At 41.6% G+C, this 11,790-nt stretch overlaps 1 protein-coding gene across 2 annotated transcripts in view; it reads right to left on the reverse strand.

Moving 5' to 3' along the window:
* The window catches only part of SMC6 (structural maintenance of chromosomes 6), a 41,140-nt gene extending 29,448 nt beyond the window's left edge, over positions 1–11,692 (reverse strand). The window contains exons 1-6 of one of the 2 annotated variants that reach the window (XM_074820103.1): positions 11,491–11,692; positions 8,817–8,973; positions 6,202–6,344; positions 4,665–4,782; positions 3,775–3,880; positions 2,466–2,602 (exon numbers count right to left, since the gene is read on the reverse strand). In XM_074820103.1, the coding sequence (XP_074676204.1) occupies positions 2,466–2,602; positions 3,775–3,880; positions 4,665–4,782; positions 6,202–6,339 (499 nt within the window). In that variant the 5' untranslated portion in view covers positions 6,340–6,344; positions 8,817–8,973; positions 11,491–11,692. Of the gene's footprint in view, positions 1–2,465; positions 2,603–3,774; positions 3,881–4,664; positions 4,783–6,201; positions 6,398–8,816; positions 8,974–11,490 lie in introns of both variants that reach the window. The other variant, XM_074820104.1, reaches the window with a different exon arrangement.
* Positions 11,693–11,790: the final 98 nt, after the last annotated feature.

Raw genomic sequence — 11,790 nt, forward strand, 5'->3', positions numbered from 1 at the left:
GGTCCAGGAAGGCTGGGCGCTCTTTAAGAAGGAAGTGTTTATGGCTCAGGAGCAGGCAGTCCCCAGGTGCTCTAAGAGAAGCCGGCACCAGAGAAGACCACCCTGGCTGAACAGGGAGCTTTGGCTGCAACTCAAGGAGAAAAGGAAAGTTTAAAGCCTTTGGAGGAAGGGGCTAGCCTTTGGAGGAAGGGGCTAGCCACTCACAGTGATTACAAAGAGGCTGTGAGGCTATGCAGGGCAGAAATCAGGAGGTCCAAAGCCCAGCTGGAAATTAATCTGGCTTCAGCAATCAAAGATAACAAGAAACATTTCTATAAGTATGTCAATAGCAAAAGAAAGACCAGGGAGAGTCACCATCCCCTGCTAGATGCTGAAGGAAACTTGGTAGCAAGTGATGAGGGGAAGGCTGAGGTACTTAATGCCTTCTTTGCCTCAGTCTTTAATAACAAGACTAGTTGTATTGAGGGAATCCAGCCCCCTCAGCCAGATGATAGAGACTGGGAGAACGACCCCCCCGCAATCCAGGAGAGAGTCAGTGACCTGCTACATCACATAGACACACACAAGTCTATGGGACCGGATGGGATACACCCAAGGGTGCTGAAGGAGCTGGCTGGGGTGCTCGCCAAGCCGCTTTCCATCATTTACCAGCAGTCCTGGCTGACCGGGGAGGTCCCGACAGATTGGAAATTGGCCAGTGTGACGCCCATATATAAGAAGGGTGGGAAGGATGATCCGGGAAATTACAGGCCTGTCAGCTTGACTTCAGTGCCCGGGAAGCTGATGGAGCAGCTCATCCAGAGTACCATCATACAACACATGCAGGACAACCAGGGGATCAGGCCCAGTCAGCATGGGTTTATGAAAGGCAGGTCATGCTTGACAAATCTGATCTCCTTCTACGACAGAGTGACCTGCTTATTGGATGAGGGAAAGGCTGTGGACATTGTCTACCTTGACCTTAGCAAGGCCTTTGACACCATTTCCCACAGCACTCTCCTGGCGAAACTGGCTGCTCGAGGCCTAGATGATCGCACGCTTTGCTGGGTAAAAAATTGGCTGGATGGCCGGGCCCAAAGAGTTGTGGTGAACGGAGTTAAATCCAGTTGGAGGCCGGTCACAAGTGGTGTCCCCCAGGGCTTGTGTTTGGGGCCACTCTTGTTTAACATCTTTATTGATGATCTAGACGAGGGGATCGAGTGCACCCTCAGTAAGTTTGCAGATGACACCAAGTTGGGTGGGAGTGTTGATCTGCTCGAGGGTAGGGAGGCTCTGCAGAGGGATCTGGACAGGCTGGAGCGATGGGCTAAGGCCAACTGTATGAGGTTCAAAAAGGCCAAATGCCGGGTGTTGCACTTGGGTCACAACAACCCCCAGCAGCACTACAGGGTTGGGGAGCAGTGGCTGGAGAGCTGCCAGTCAGAGAGGGACCTGGGGGTGTTGATTGACAGCCAGCTGAACATGAGCCAGCAGTGTGCCCAGGTGGCCAAGAAGGCCAATGGCATCCTGGCTTGTATCAGAAATAGCGTGGCCAGCAGGGACAGGGAAGGGATCTTACCCCTGTACTCAGCACTGGTGAGGCCGCACCTCGATTACTGTGTTCAGTTTTGGGCCCCTCACTACAAAAAGGACATTGAATTACTCGAGCGTGTCCAGAAAAGGGTAACGAAGCTGGTGAAGGGTCTGGAGCACATGTTGTATGAGGAGCGGCTGAGGGAACTGGGGTTGTTTAGTCTGGAGAGGAGGAGGCTGAGGGGAGACCTCATCGCCCTCTACAACTACCTGAAAGGAGGTTGCAGAGAGCTGGGGATGAGTCTCTTTAACCAAGTAATAAGCAATAGGACAAGAGGGAATGACCTCAAGTTGTGCCAGGGAAGGTTTAGACTAGGTGTCAGGAAGTATTTCTTTACAGAACAGGTTATTAGGCAGTGTAATGGGCTGCCCAGGGAGGTGGTGGAGTCCCCATCCCTGGAGGGGTTTAAGAGTAGGGTCGGCATAGTGCTGAGAGATATGGTGTAGATGGGAACTGGCAGTGTTAGGTTAATGGTTGGACTAGATGATCTTCAAGGTCCTTTCCAACCTAGTTGATTCTGTGATTTGAATTTGTACAGAAAGACTTCTAATTAAAGTCCCCCCTTGCCTCATAAAACCTCTGTGACAGAATCTAGGTAAGTCAGCAAATTCAACAAAACCTTAAAAAGACTAAGAACTATGTTCAGCCTCAAAATACAAGAAGCAGATTTTCATAAAGATAAATACTGTATGACCTCACATCATACAGAACCTCACACAAGTGCTTTTGACGTGCTAAAATATTCTTAGTTTAACGTAAACACAAAAAAATGGACATCCTTGAATGATGAATGAAATGAGAAACATCATCCTTTACTAACATCAAGGCATTTAAAGCAATGAATGCATTTAAAGAGCTTATAAGACTGAGACCAAAACAAACTACCACCAACCAGATTTGCTTTTCAGTCTGTAACTTCTACTTCCATCCAGAGTAATGTGCTGATTCACAATAATAGAGCTACCATACACTTCTGGTTTAAATGCATCTCGACCTTGGTTTCGCAATGTTATGGTAATATCTGCAGAACTGAAAAATAAAAGTAATATAAAAGACAACTAAAATTAGTTCCAAATCTACCAAAAAAAATTCAGAACATTCTAATTTTCCACAAAAATTGTCATGTCTTGCATGGGTCACAACTGGAAGTCAGTCATAGTACCAATCAGAACAAGATATATTTATGTTGTTTGAGCCAAAACAGCATCGAGACACATGGCCAGAAAGGCTGCCATACACTGACCTGTTTGCACCTTCTACGCTTCAGATAAATCACAAGCCAAAAGCAAGTAGTTGTGAGACCAGATTTCCCTCAACTTCCCTTCCCATCTGAGTGCCCCCACCTTTCGGTTGCAGAATCAAGTCGCTTTTTGGTTGTTCTCCTGTCCCCAGACTGGCTTCTGTAGAAAACAGTTGCTTAGCTTCTACAGCCATCCCTAACCAAAGTAATCTATAGCAGAATACATAAGGCATTCTTCTAGAAAAGACGAGATGTGTTTTCCGTTCTGAATTCAGATTTTCTGTTTCTCAAGTGAATACTGAAACGTTAAGTTTTTATACATAAGGCAGGTACTGCCAACAATTCTACTCCAAGCACCTCTGAAAGGAAAAGCCTGGGGCTCCGAGTTATAGCTTTATGTGAGTGTAAACTCTTAAACCTGCTCTATCTTTTTATTGATTCCCCTAAAAGTTTTATTCCCACTCTTGTAGCAGACATGAATCCACTTCATGCAAGTTTAATAATCCACCTGTATGTCAACACCTTTGTATTGTATATTTATTCATGTCACCAGAAAGACAGAAAAAGAATTACCCTCACTGCCTGCAGAACAATCATAACTAGCTTCCTATGAATTTTTTCTAGTGAACTCAATTCTTCTGTAGGATATTCAAGGACATCATAGAAGTAATATACAAGAGCTAGGCAATACAGAGGACATATCACTATGTTAGCTAGTTCAGAGATAATGGTTTAGTACTGGTAAATTACTGGTAAAATTTCTAACGTGGTTTTTGTTTGTCGTTTCGGGGGTTTTTTTGTTTAATTTTGATTTCTTCAGTGTTATGCTTTTTATTCAAATCTAGTGGATCCAATAAGAGAACAGAGAAAACTGTAAGGTGAACAGAAAACTCATCAGCTAACCTGAATCACCATCTCTAAACAACATGTTCAATCTTAAAACTAAAAAAGTTTTACTTACGTCTCTCCATCTCGTACAAACATTTTTAATGAGGAACCTCTATTAGTTGCAGTGGCTTTTCCACCAAGTCCAACAATAAGAGCAGTTAACACAGAACTTTTTCCACCTGTAATAGAAGCATTGGACTCTTTTTAAAAAGAAGTTCTTGTAACTCTTTATTCAGTTCACTGGTATTACAGATTTCTTTGTTTGCCTGCTTATGTATTTGTGCACTTAAAGTCCAAATTCTGTCTTTATTGAACAAACATATAAAATAGCAATAACTCTGTCCACTACTTCCAAGGTTCTCCCTAAAAATAACAAACATGCTGAGCCAAACTTCTGTTACTTCTATTTAGCAATCTGCATTCAGCAAGATGCCCTGTCTCAGGAGGAAAGAATCTCCCCTTCCTTACAAGCTTACAGAAAACATGTATACAACAAAAGAAATCAAACACATATTATCATTTATATAACTATCTGATAGGTCTTAAGCTCTCTTTCAAAATTTATGTTTAATTTTTGAAACTCTCTCTCCAAAAGCAGGGAACTTATATAACTAAGTATCACTTCCTTCTCCTATAACAGTTTCTATGTGACATTACTTGGACAATTATTGTGTATTTAACAATGAACATACAAGTACATTTAGTTGAAATATAAATTTATGTATGATGTAGCTATAAAAAGATTTATATTCACATTACCTTTTGAAAAACCTCCAAATTTAAAACTTATCTTTTTACCAGCCTTGAACTACTGGGATAGACCTGTGTGGTTCCCAAGTCCAAAAGTGAATCTGTCTCTGTTCCTAACAGACGGCCAGTAATTCTTCTTCAAATAAAAATCATCTCTTCTAAATTATTAACAAAAGTGTTCTTTAACAAAGAAATGATGCAATTAATACTTACTTCCATTGTTTCCAACAACAAAATTGAGATTTGATCCAAACTGAAAAGGCCCCAACATCGCATGGCACATAAAGTTCTTCAGCTGGATACTTTCAATTATCCCAACTTCCCCTGCAGTCTAAGGAATTAACAATTAAAACTGGTGTTATGTATGCATTTTAATCAAATATAGTTTATCTTTTTTATATATATCAATTCAAACAACATGATATAAATCAATGGTTACAAGATACAAGGAAATCAGAAGGGTTTCATGACACTATGAAAAATTTCTTGCTACAGAGCAGTTACGTAATAAGATGGAAAACGGTTACCAAAGCTGATCACTCACCCATCGTAACTTTCAGTTCTCTGCATAACTAACTTATAATTAATACTATATAAAAGATCATAGATTCTATACAGTTGCCAGAGCAATAATAAAGAGCATCATAGACTTTTGTGGTTACTTGAATAATACTATTTGTGAGAATTCTTAGCACAGCTTAGAATAAGGGAAATTAATTTTATATCAGGAAGGGGAAAACGAAACTAAAAGTGCGACAGCCCGCTGTTCAACTGGTGAAGTGTTGTTTTGACAGGAAACTTCAGCTGTATCACCAGTGCTTCATAAAAGCAATGTTATCTAAGAAAGCAGTGTCCTCACGAAAAAATAAAACCAATGACACAGAACAGCTGCTGTTCAAGAAAATGAAGTGAGGAATAATGCTTCTGCATACCAAAAATCAACCACAGTGTCTCATACAATAGACTAGACTATTTCAGTTGGAAGGGACCTACAACAATTATCTAGTCCTACTGCCTGACCACTTCAGGGCTGACCAAAATTTAAAGTATGTTATTAAGGGCATAGTCCAAATGCCTCAAACACAGACAGGCCTGGGGCATCGACCACCTCTGTAGGAAGCCTGCTGCTGTGCTTGACAACCCTCTCAGTAAAGAAATGCTTCCTAATGTCCAGTCTAAATACTCAAAACAGTATAATACACAAGACAGTATTTGCAATCTCAGAAATTGTTTTTTTTTTTTTTTTAATTTTTCAAATTAAAATTCAATTATTACAGAAAAGCAGTAAAAAAAGTATTCCACTTTTCAAGTTTCATTTCCAACATAAGGGGTTTTTTTTTTAGTCATTTGGAAGTGTCAACGATGCTGAACAAACAAGTATTTGGTGCTTATTTTAGGAAATAATTTGTCTTCTGAATATTTTCTCTGCTTGTACTACAACCATAAATGAAATATACCATATTTCTATCAAACAAAATTGTTTCCTTTATTTGGTTATTCGACAACTTCAGCAGTATTCATTCAATAAAACCAGAACACTGTTATTTTATGATCAGCTGTTATAACTACATGACCCAAAGGAAAGAAGGTAAGAATGAACTCATGCAGAAGTCCTCATCACAGACATTACCTCTAGTTTCACTGAAGCTTATATGCAAGACATTTATTTCAATGCCAACCAAAGGCACAGAACTTTTCTATATCAACTTTTTCTTCTATCTCCCCCCCATGACTTTTTTAAACAACTTACCGACAGTAAATTACGATCAGCTGATGACTGCAAATCATCTTCTTCATTAGACTCATCACTACGTTCATCTGCATGTTCTTGTCTCTGCCTTTTATGGGATCTAGGCTTTGAAATACTTTCTTCCTTTCTCTTACCCATGAGTACTGAAAAAATTAATGAAAGATTGTACGTTTCAGTCTTCTAGATGAAAACATACCTAAGGATGATAGCACAGACATACCAATTTATTTGCTTTGGTAAAAGAAATATTAAGTTCATAGCAAGCACTGCAAAAAAGTACTTTTTCAGAACTGAAATTGCAGTGAATTTAAGCCTAAACATGAAGAAGTTGTATTAGAACAAAAGAATCACAACTTCATTATTCTAATCAAGCTGATTTTTTTGTTGATTAACAACAACATCAACCTTGATTCTGTTTTCCTTGGTACATTAGACTCTGCGATATTTACAATATTTGGTAATGGAATTGAAGATTAAGTTATAAAAAGCTCATAACTATCATAGTAAGACCAGTAGCATCAATGCAGGTTTGATTAAAGTGAGCTGCACAGCAAAAAAGAAAATGCATTCATTATATGTGGTTGGCAAATGCCTAGAAAGTTAATATGCAGAACACATAAAAGTAGAATAAAGGAAAATTTAGCTTTCAAAACCTGTGCGGTTTCTTGCACACAGCTACCCTGCTTTTGTGAGGCAGTGTAACATGATCACAGTAAACAAATTGCTGTTATTTTACTAATGAAGGATAACAATTCTCTGTATAGGGGATGTACGTATATATTTCCTCTACAAATTAATAACTCACAGACTTCCTGCACTAATATGACTGGTCAGAAATGAATCTTAAAAAAGTAACAAGGTCTACTAAAGTCATATGAAACAGAAACTACAGGCATCAAGATTAGTCAATATCTCACATTTTCTGTAACTGTAACCTTAGGGCATGTTTTTTATTTCCCCAAAAGTACATACTACAGTCTTCATACCTATAGTCCCAAAGCACTATGCAAAACATGGAAGGAAGCTCACATACTTTTGCCCGAAGTAGAGGAAGGTCCTCTTTATACAAAGGCAATGAACAATCTTTTTATTTGCCAGTAGTTGTCACCTACTGGGAAGTATCCAAACCAGGATAAAACTGACAGCAGCTGCACAGTTTTCTGACATCAGAAAGTCTGTGAAATGGAGTATGTTCTCCTACTCAGACAACTTTGTTTAGTAGAATTTAGTCTAGAGCTCCCTTCTAGGAAAGATGGCAACCAACTTAAACACATCTCACCTGTTTGAGCAAAATTCAGAGGCATTAAATGTAATTAATATCCACTGCTATAGAAAGATCACTGCATGACACATGGCCTAAAAGTAGGCTGAGTTTATTTATAAAAATAAATAAAAATAGTAATTTAAGAAAAAATGGGTGGAGTGCAGAAAAGGAAAGAATGACCAGCATTAGAAACACTGAATATGCAAGGTTGATATTTGTGTCATGCTTTGAGACCAAATTGACTGTGTGGAGACTAAACACACTGGGGGCTTGGACACCAGAACACTTCTAGTCATGGACACATTTAACCATAACGAGCGACCACTTCCTTCCACAGGACAGATCCAGGAGAGAAGGCAGGCAGCTCAGCCTAGCAGCTCCTAACGTGATCCCCTGTGCACTGCAGGGGAGAGGACTCGGTCAGTGAGAAAGCCAGGTGGATCAGCACAGCCTCAGGGCTCCTTGGGGTCCCCTCATTAAAGCCCTTGGGCTTCCCCAGAGCTTCTCTGTGGGTCTTGTTCCACATTCTCTCTTTAAATGTTTTAAGATTAGTAACTTGGAGAATCGACAGAGAACTCAGTAAAATAAAGACTGTTAAATTACAACTTCAGTCATAACCAGCGCTGCAACAGAGAGGAGCAGTCTTTCCTCCCTCTACCTCTTCTGCTTCTGTCTCATCCCCCTGAGTTCAAGTAGGTCTTCACTCTGAAGAATAAACTGTCTTAAGGCACTGATTCTACTGAAAACTAATGCAGGTAAAAACTTTTTTCTTTTTAAAGAAGTTCCGCAACCATTTCACCATGCAGATCTGTATGTCTGGGGTCGCTGTGGATAAATGAGATGCTTCTTTGAGCAGCTACTTCTATTTGTGTCAGCTTAATTTTCTGGTCAAACTATAGCCTGATTTCAACTGGTCAGATAGCTCATACCACCAAGCATCACAGACAATAGCATTTACTATACAAAACACCACAGATATTAAAATTTGTTACATTGTTACAAAGAATATTTAATTTCTGTTCTAGATATACATTGACTGTTTTATAAAACACAGTGTCTAATAACTCCCTCATTAATTGTCTTTGACAGAGCACCTAAATGATAAAGAAAAAATAATATGCATCTCTTTCCATTAAATGCAATGAACAGAATTCAAAGCAATGCAATAAACTTCCCATCCCACGTTCTTGCAGTAATTTTGTACAGCAGGGATTTCAGATCAAATACTGGATTGTTATTGCGTCCATGAGGTATTCACAGGAAATCTGTCATTTCCATTTTATGTTATGTAGTTTAATACCATACATGTAGAAACCAAGGAGCAAATACACTTTATGATTCAGTTACATACCTTTTGCTATGCTACTTTCGGTTTCCTACATAAACATGTCTTCATGCTTAAATTACTCAGACCAGGAAAGAGTCACGTGTATGCTCTTGGAATTTATCCACCACCCAGATATGAAGATAAGCATTCATTCAATCTGCTATTCTGTTGAAATCACTCTCTAGAATGAAGGGAAAACACAATATTTAAATGTAATTATTAGCATCCAAACTAAAGATCAGCGCTATGAGTTCCATCACTACACCATTTGGACATTTAAGAAAAAAGAGTATAAGAGTGGAAAGCAGAACAAAAAGAAGACGACTCACTCATGTAACCTAAGCATGCCGAAGGCAAAGGACAGAACAGTCTGCATCCCGGAACTCTTGAAAGAGCTAGTACTGCAAACAAAACTTAACTGGAACTGCAAGCAAACTTTATTGAACTAGCCTCAGAAATCATTATGACAAGTACCAGCAGTTGTAATACTTGAGTACAAAAAAGCTGCAAGAGAAACTAACTTGCAGCAACAAGGAATCCACTAATAAGACTTCACAAGAAACAAAGTTTTAGAAGCTAAAGGAAGAAATAGTCAACATTTAAAAAAAATAAAAAGCCCACAGGAAATTACATATACATTTAAATTTTATTTTTGGATCATCTTGACATTTTTGAGAGAAAAAGTTCCTTTTTTAACATTAATTGCTTCCAAAACTCTTGTACCAAGACACCCCTAACTTTCTTTATTAAGTTTTTAATGGAAAAAATAGTTGATTTTAAGTCTCAGCACTGCTTATCATAACTTTAACAACAGATTGGGAATAACTATTCAAGGCAAAGGAGAAGCAGCCAATCTGACCTATATGAAGGTTATTAAAATGTGCAATACTATATTGGAAACAATCAAACTGGCAAAAACATACATTAGTACAAGTATTTTAAGATATCTAATAGACTCACAGGAAGCCAACAATAGACACTATTGATGAATGCTAGGAGAAGGTTTTTTTAATGAACCAGGCATCGTATTTAAAAACTGAAGTCTAAATTTATGTTTATATTGGAACATGAAGCAGGACTATGTTAACGGAAACTTGCGATGACAGTCAGGAACATCAATAATTCAAACAAAAATCCAACTGTTGTAACTCAGAAAGACAAAAGTACTGATTTAATAGAGAAAATGAACTTCACTATCATGGAATGTAAGAGCATACAGTTAGGAATAACAACTGCAGCTGTAAACTGGGAACAAATAAGGGCAAGACAGAACTAATTATAAAAATGGCACAGGATCACTACAAATTATTACAAGTAATTGTATGCGTGTAATGAGAGCATGAAAGAAAAACGCAATCCCCAAATGTGCTGCATAAAACTATTAGGACTATCACATGTATAGTAGAGAAGCATTTACCCCGTTAACATCAAAGTATAGGAAAACAGAGGCTGCATCCACCAGAAGCAACATGTACTGATGTCCACCCACATGCCACCTTGACCAGCAGCATCTCTTTCCACAGTTTCCATCGCAACACAGTTCTACAACAGTTTTCCCCATTTCCTACCTGGCTAGTCACAGCTGGCCTCATCCAGAGCAGACACAACCAACCTCCTGCCACCAAAACCACTCCACTGGCTTTCCAGCAGCCTTGTGTTGCCCTGGTGTCCCTGCAAGGTGGGACGCAGCTGCCACTCAGAGCATCCAGCATCCACTTTAACCACTCGGCACCCAGGGCAGCTACAACCCGGACTGCCTTTTGTCCAGTTAGTAAAACAGAAGTAAAGACATCAGAGCAGCCCTACTGAGGATGAATGCACGGGAGGAAGCATAGGGTGGGAGAAAAGGAAGGAAGGAGTTGTGGTCTTCTGCTGAGGTACAGCACACTACATTTAAACAGACACAAAGACACTGATACATAAACTACAAATTAACTCTAGTTTATAATAATGAAGGAAGGGAACATTCACTGTCTGTTGCACATGTTTCAGAGGACTGAAGTCAGAAGCCTAGCTTCATAGGCAGGAGCGGAGTGCTGTATATTTTCAGGGGCTATCCAAGCCACAGTCCCATGTTGGACTACAGAGCGGCTCTGACGTTCACAACTCCTCTCCAAATATTCTCACAGCCAATGCATAAGAAATCTACACCGTCCCATCTCGACCCTGAAAATGCACTATCTGACAGACAGCAGCACAGAGGGCTGCTCCGCCTCCTCTACAGGGAGCAACAAAGGGAAGAGGGAGCAGAAATCCCCCCGCTCGCCCCTCCAGTCCTACGGTTATTTGTTGCTTGGCCCAACACCTCCTCCAGACGACCTGGAAAGATCCCCTCACCCCCAGAGAGGCGACACCGCCCCCTTCGCGGCTGGAAAGCCCGGGCGGCCGCCGCTCCCCGGTCCTTACCCGCTTCCCTCCTGCCCTCGCCGCGCCGGCGGCCGTCGGGCAAATCCGGGCAGCCGGCGCGGAGCCCTCGCACGGGCAGAGCAGCCGTACCGGACAGCGGGTGACAAAAGCCAGCTCTGACTGCTAACATGCCCCCACAAAACCACCTGAGAAAGCCACCCCGGGGCGGGCAGAACCAGCGCGGCGGGGCGCAGGGCTCCCGGCACAGCGCTGCCCCAGCACAGCCCGTCGTGAGGGGAGCGAACAACGCCACGACCTCGGAAACAACCGACCTCGCGACCTCCCAACCCACCTTCCTTCCTTCCTTCTTTCCAGCCGCTCCCGGAGGACAGAAGCGCGCCCGGTCACGGCGCCACCGGCCCCAGGATCCCCCCCTCCGCCTCTCCTCAATGCCGCGCCACAAGCGAAGGCCCTGGCAGGTCCCGAGTCTCCGCGCGGCGGGAGGGCCGGGCCAGGGGCTGCGCGGCCACCGGGGCGCGACGGAAGAGCCGCCGCGAGCGCGGCGCCTGCGCGCTGCCGCCCCCCACCCCGAGGGGGCCGTTTCCGCGCGCCCGCCATTTTCCAGGGGGCGGGGCCACCGCTGCGGCCGCGC

Source organism: Strix aluco, chromosome 3 (assembly GCF_031877795.1).
Source record: "Strix aluco isolate bStrAlu1 chromosome 3, bStrAlu1.hap1, whole genome shotgun sequence".
Taxonomy (NCBI): Eukaryota; Metazoa; Chordata; class Aves; order Strigiformes; family Strigidae; genus Strix; species Strix aluco.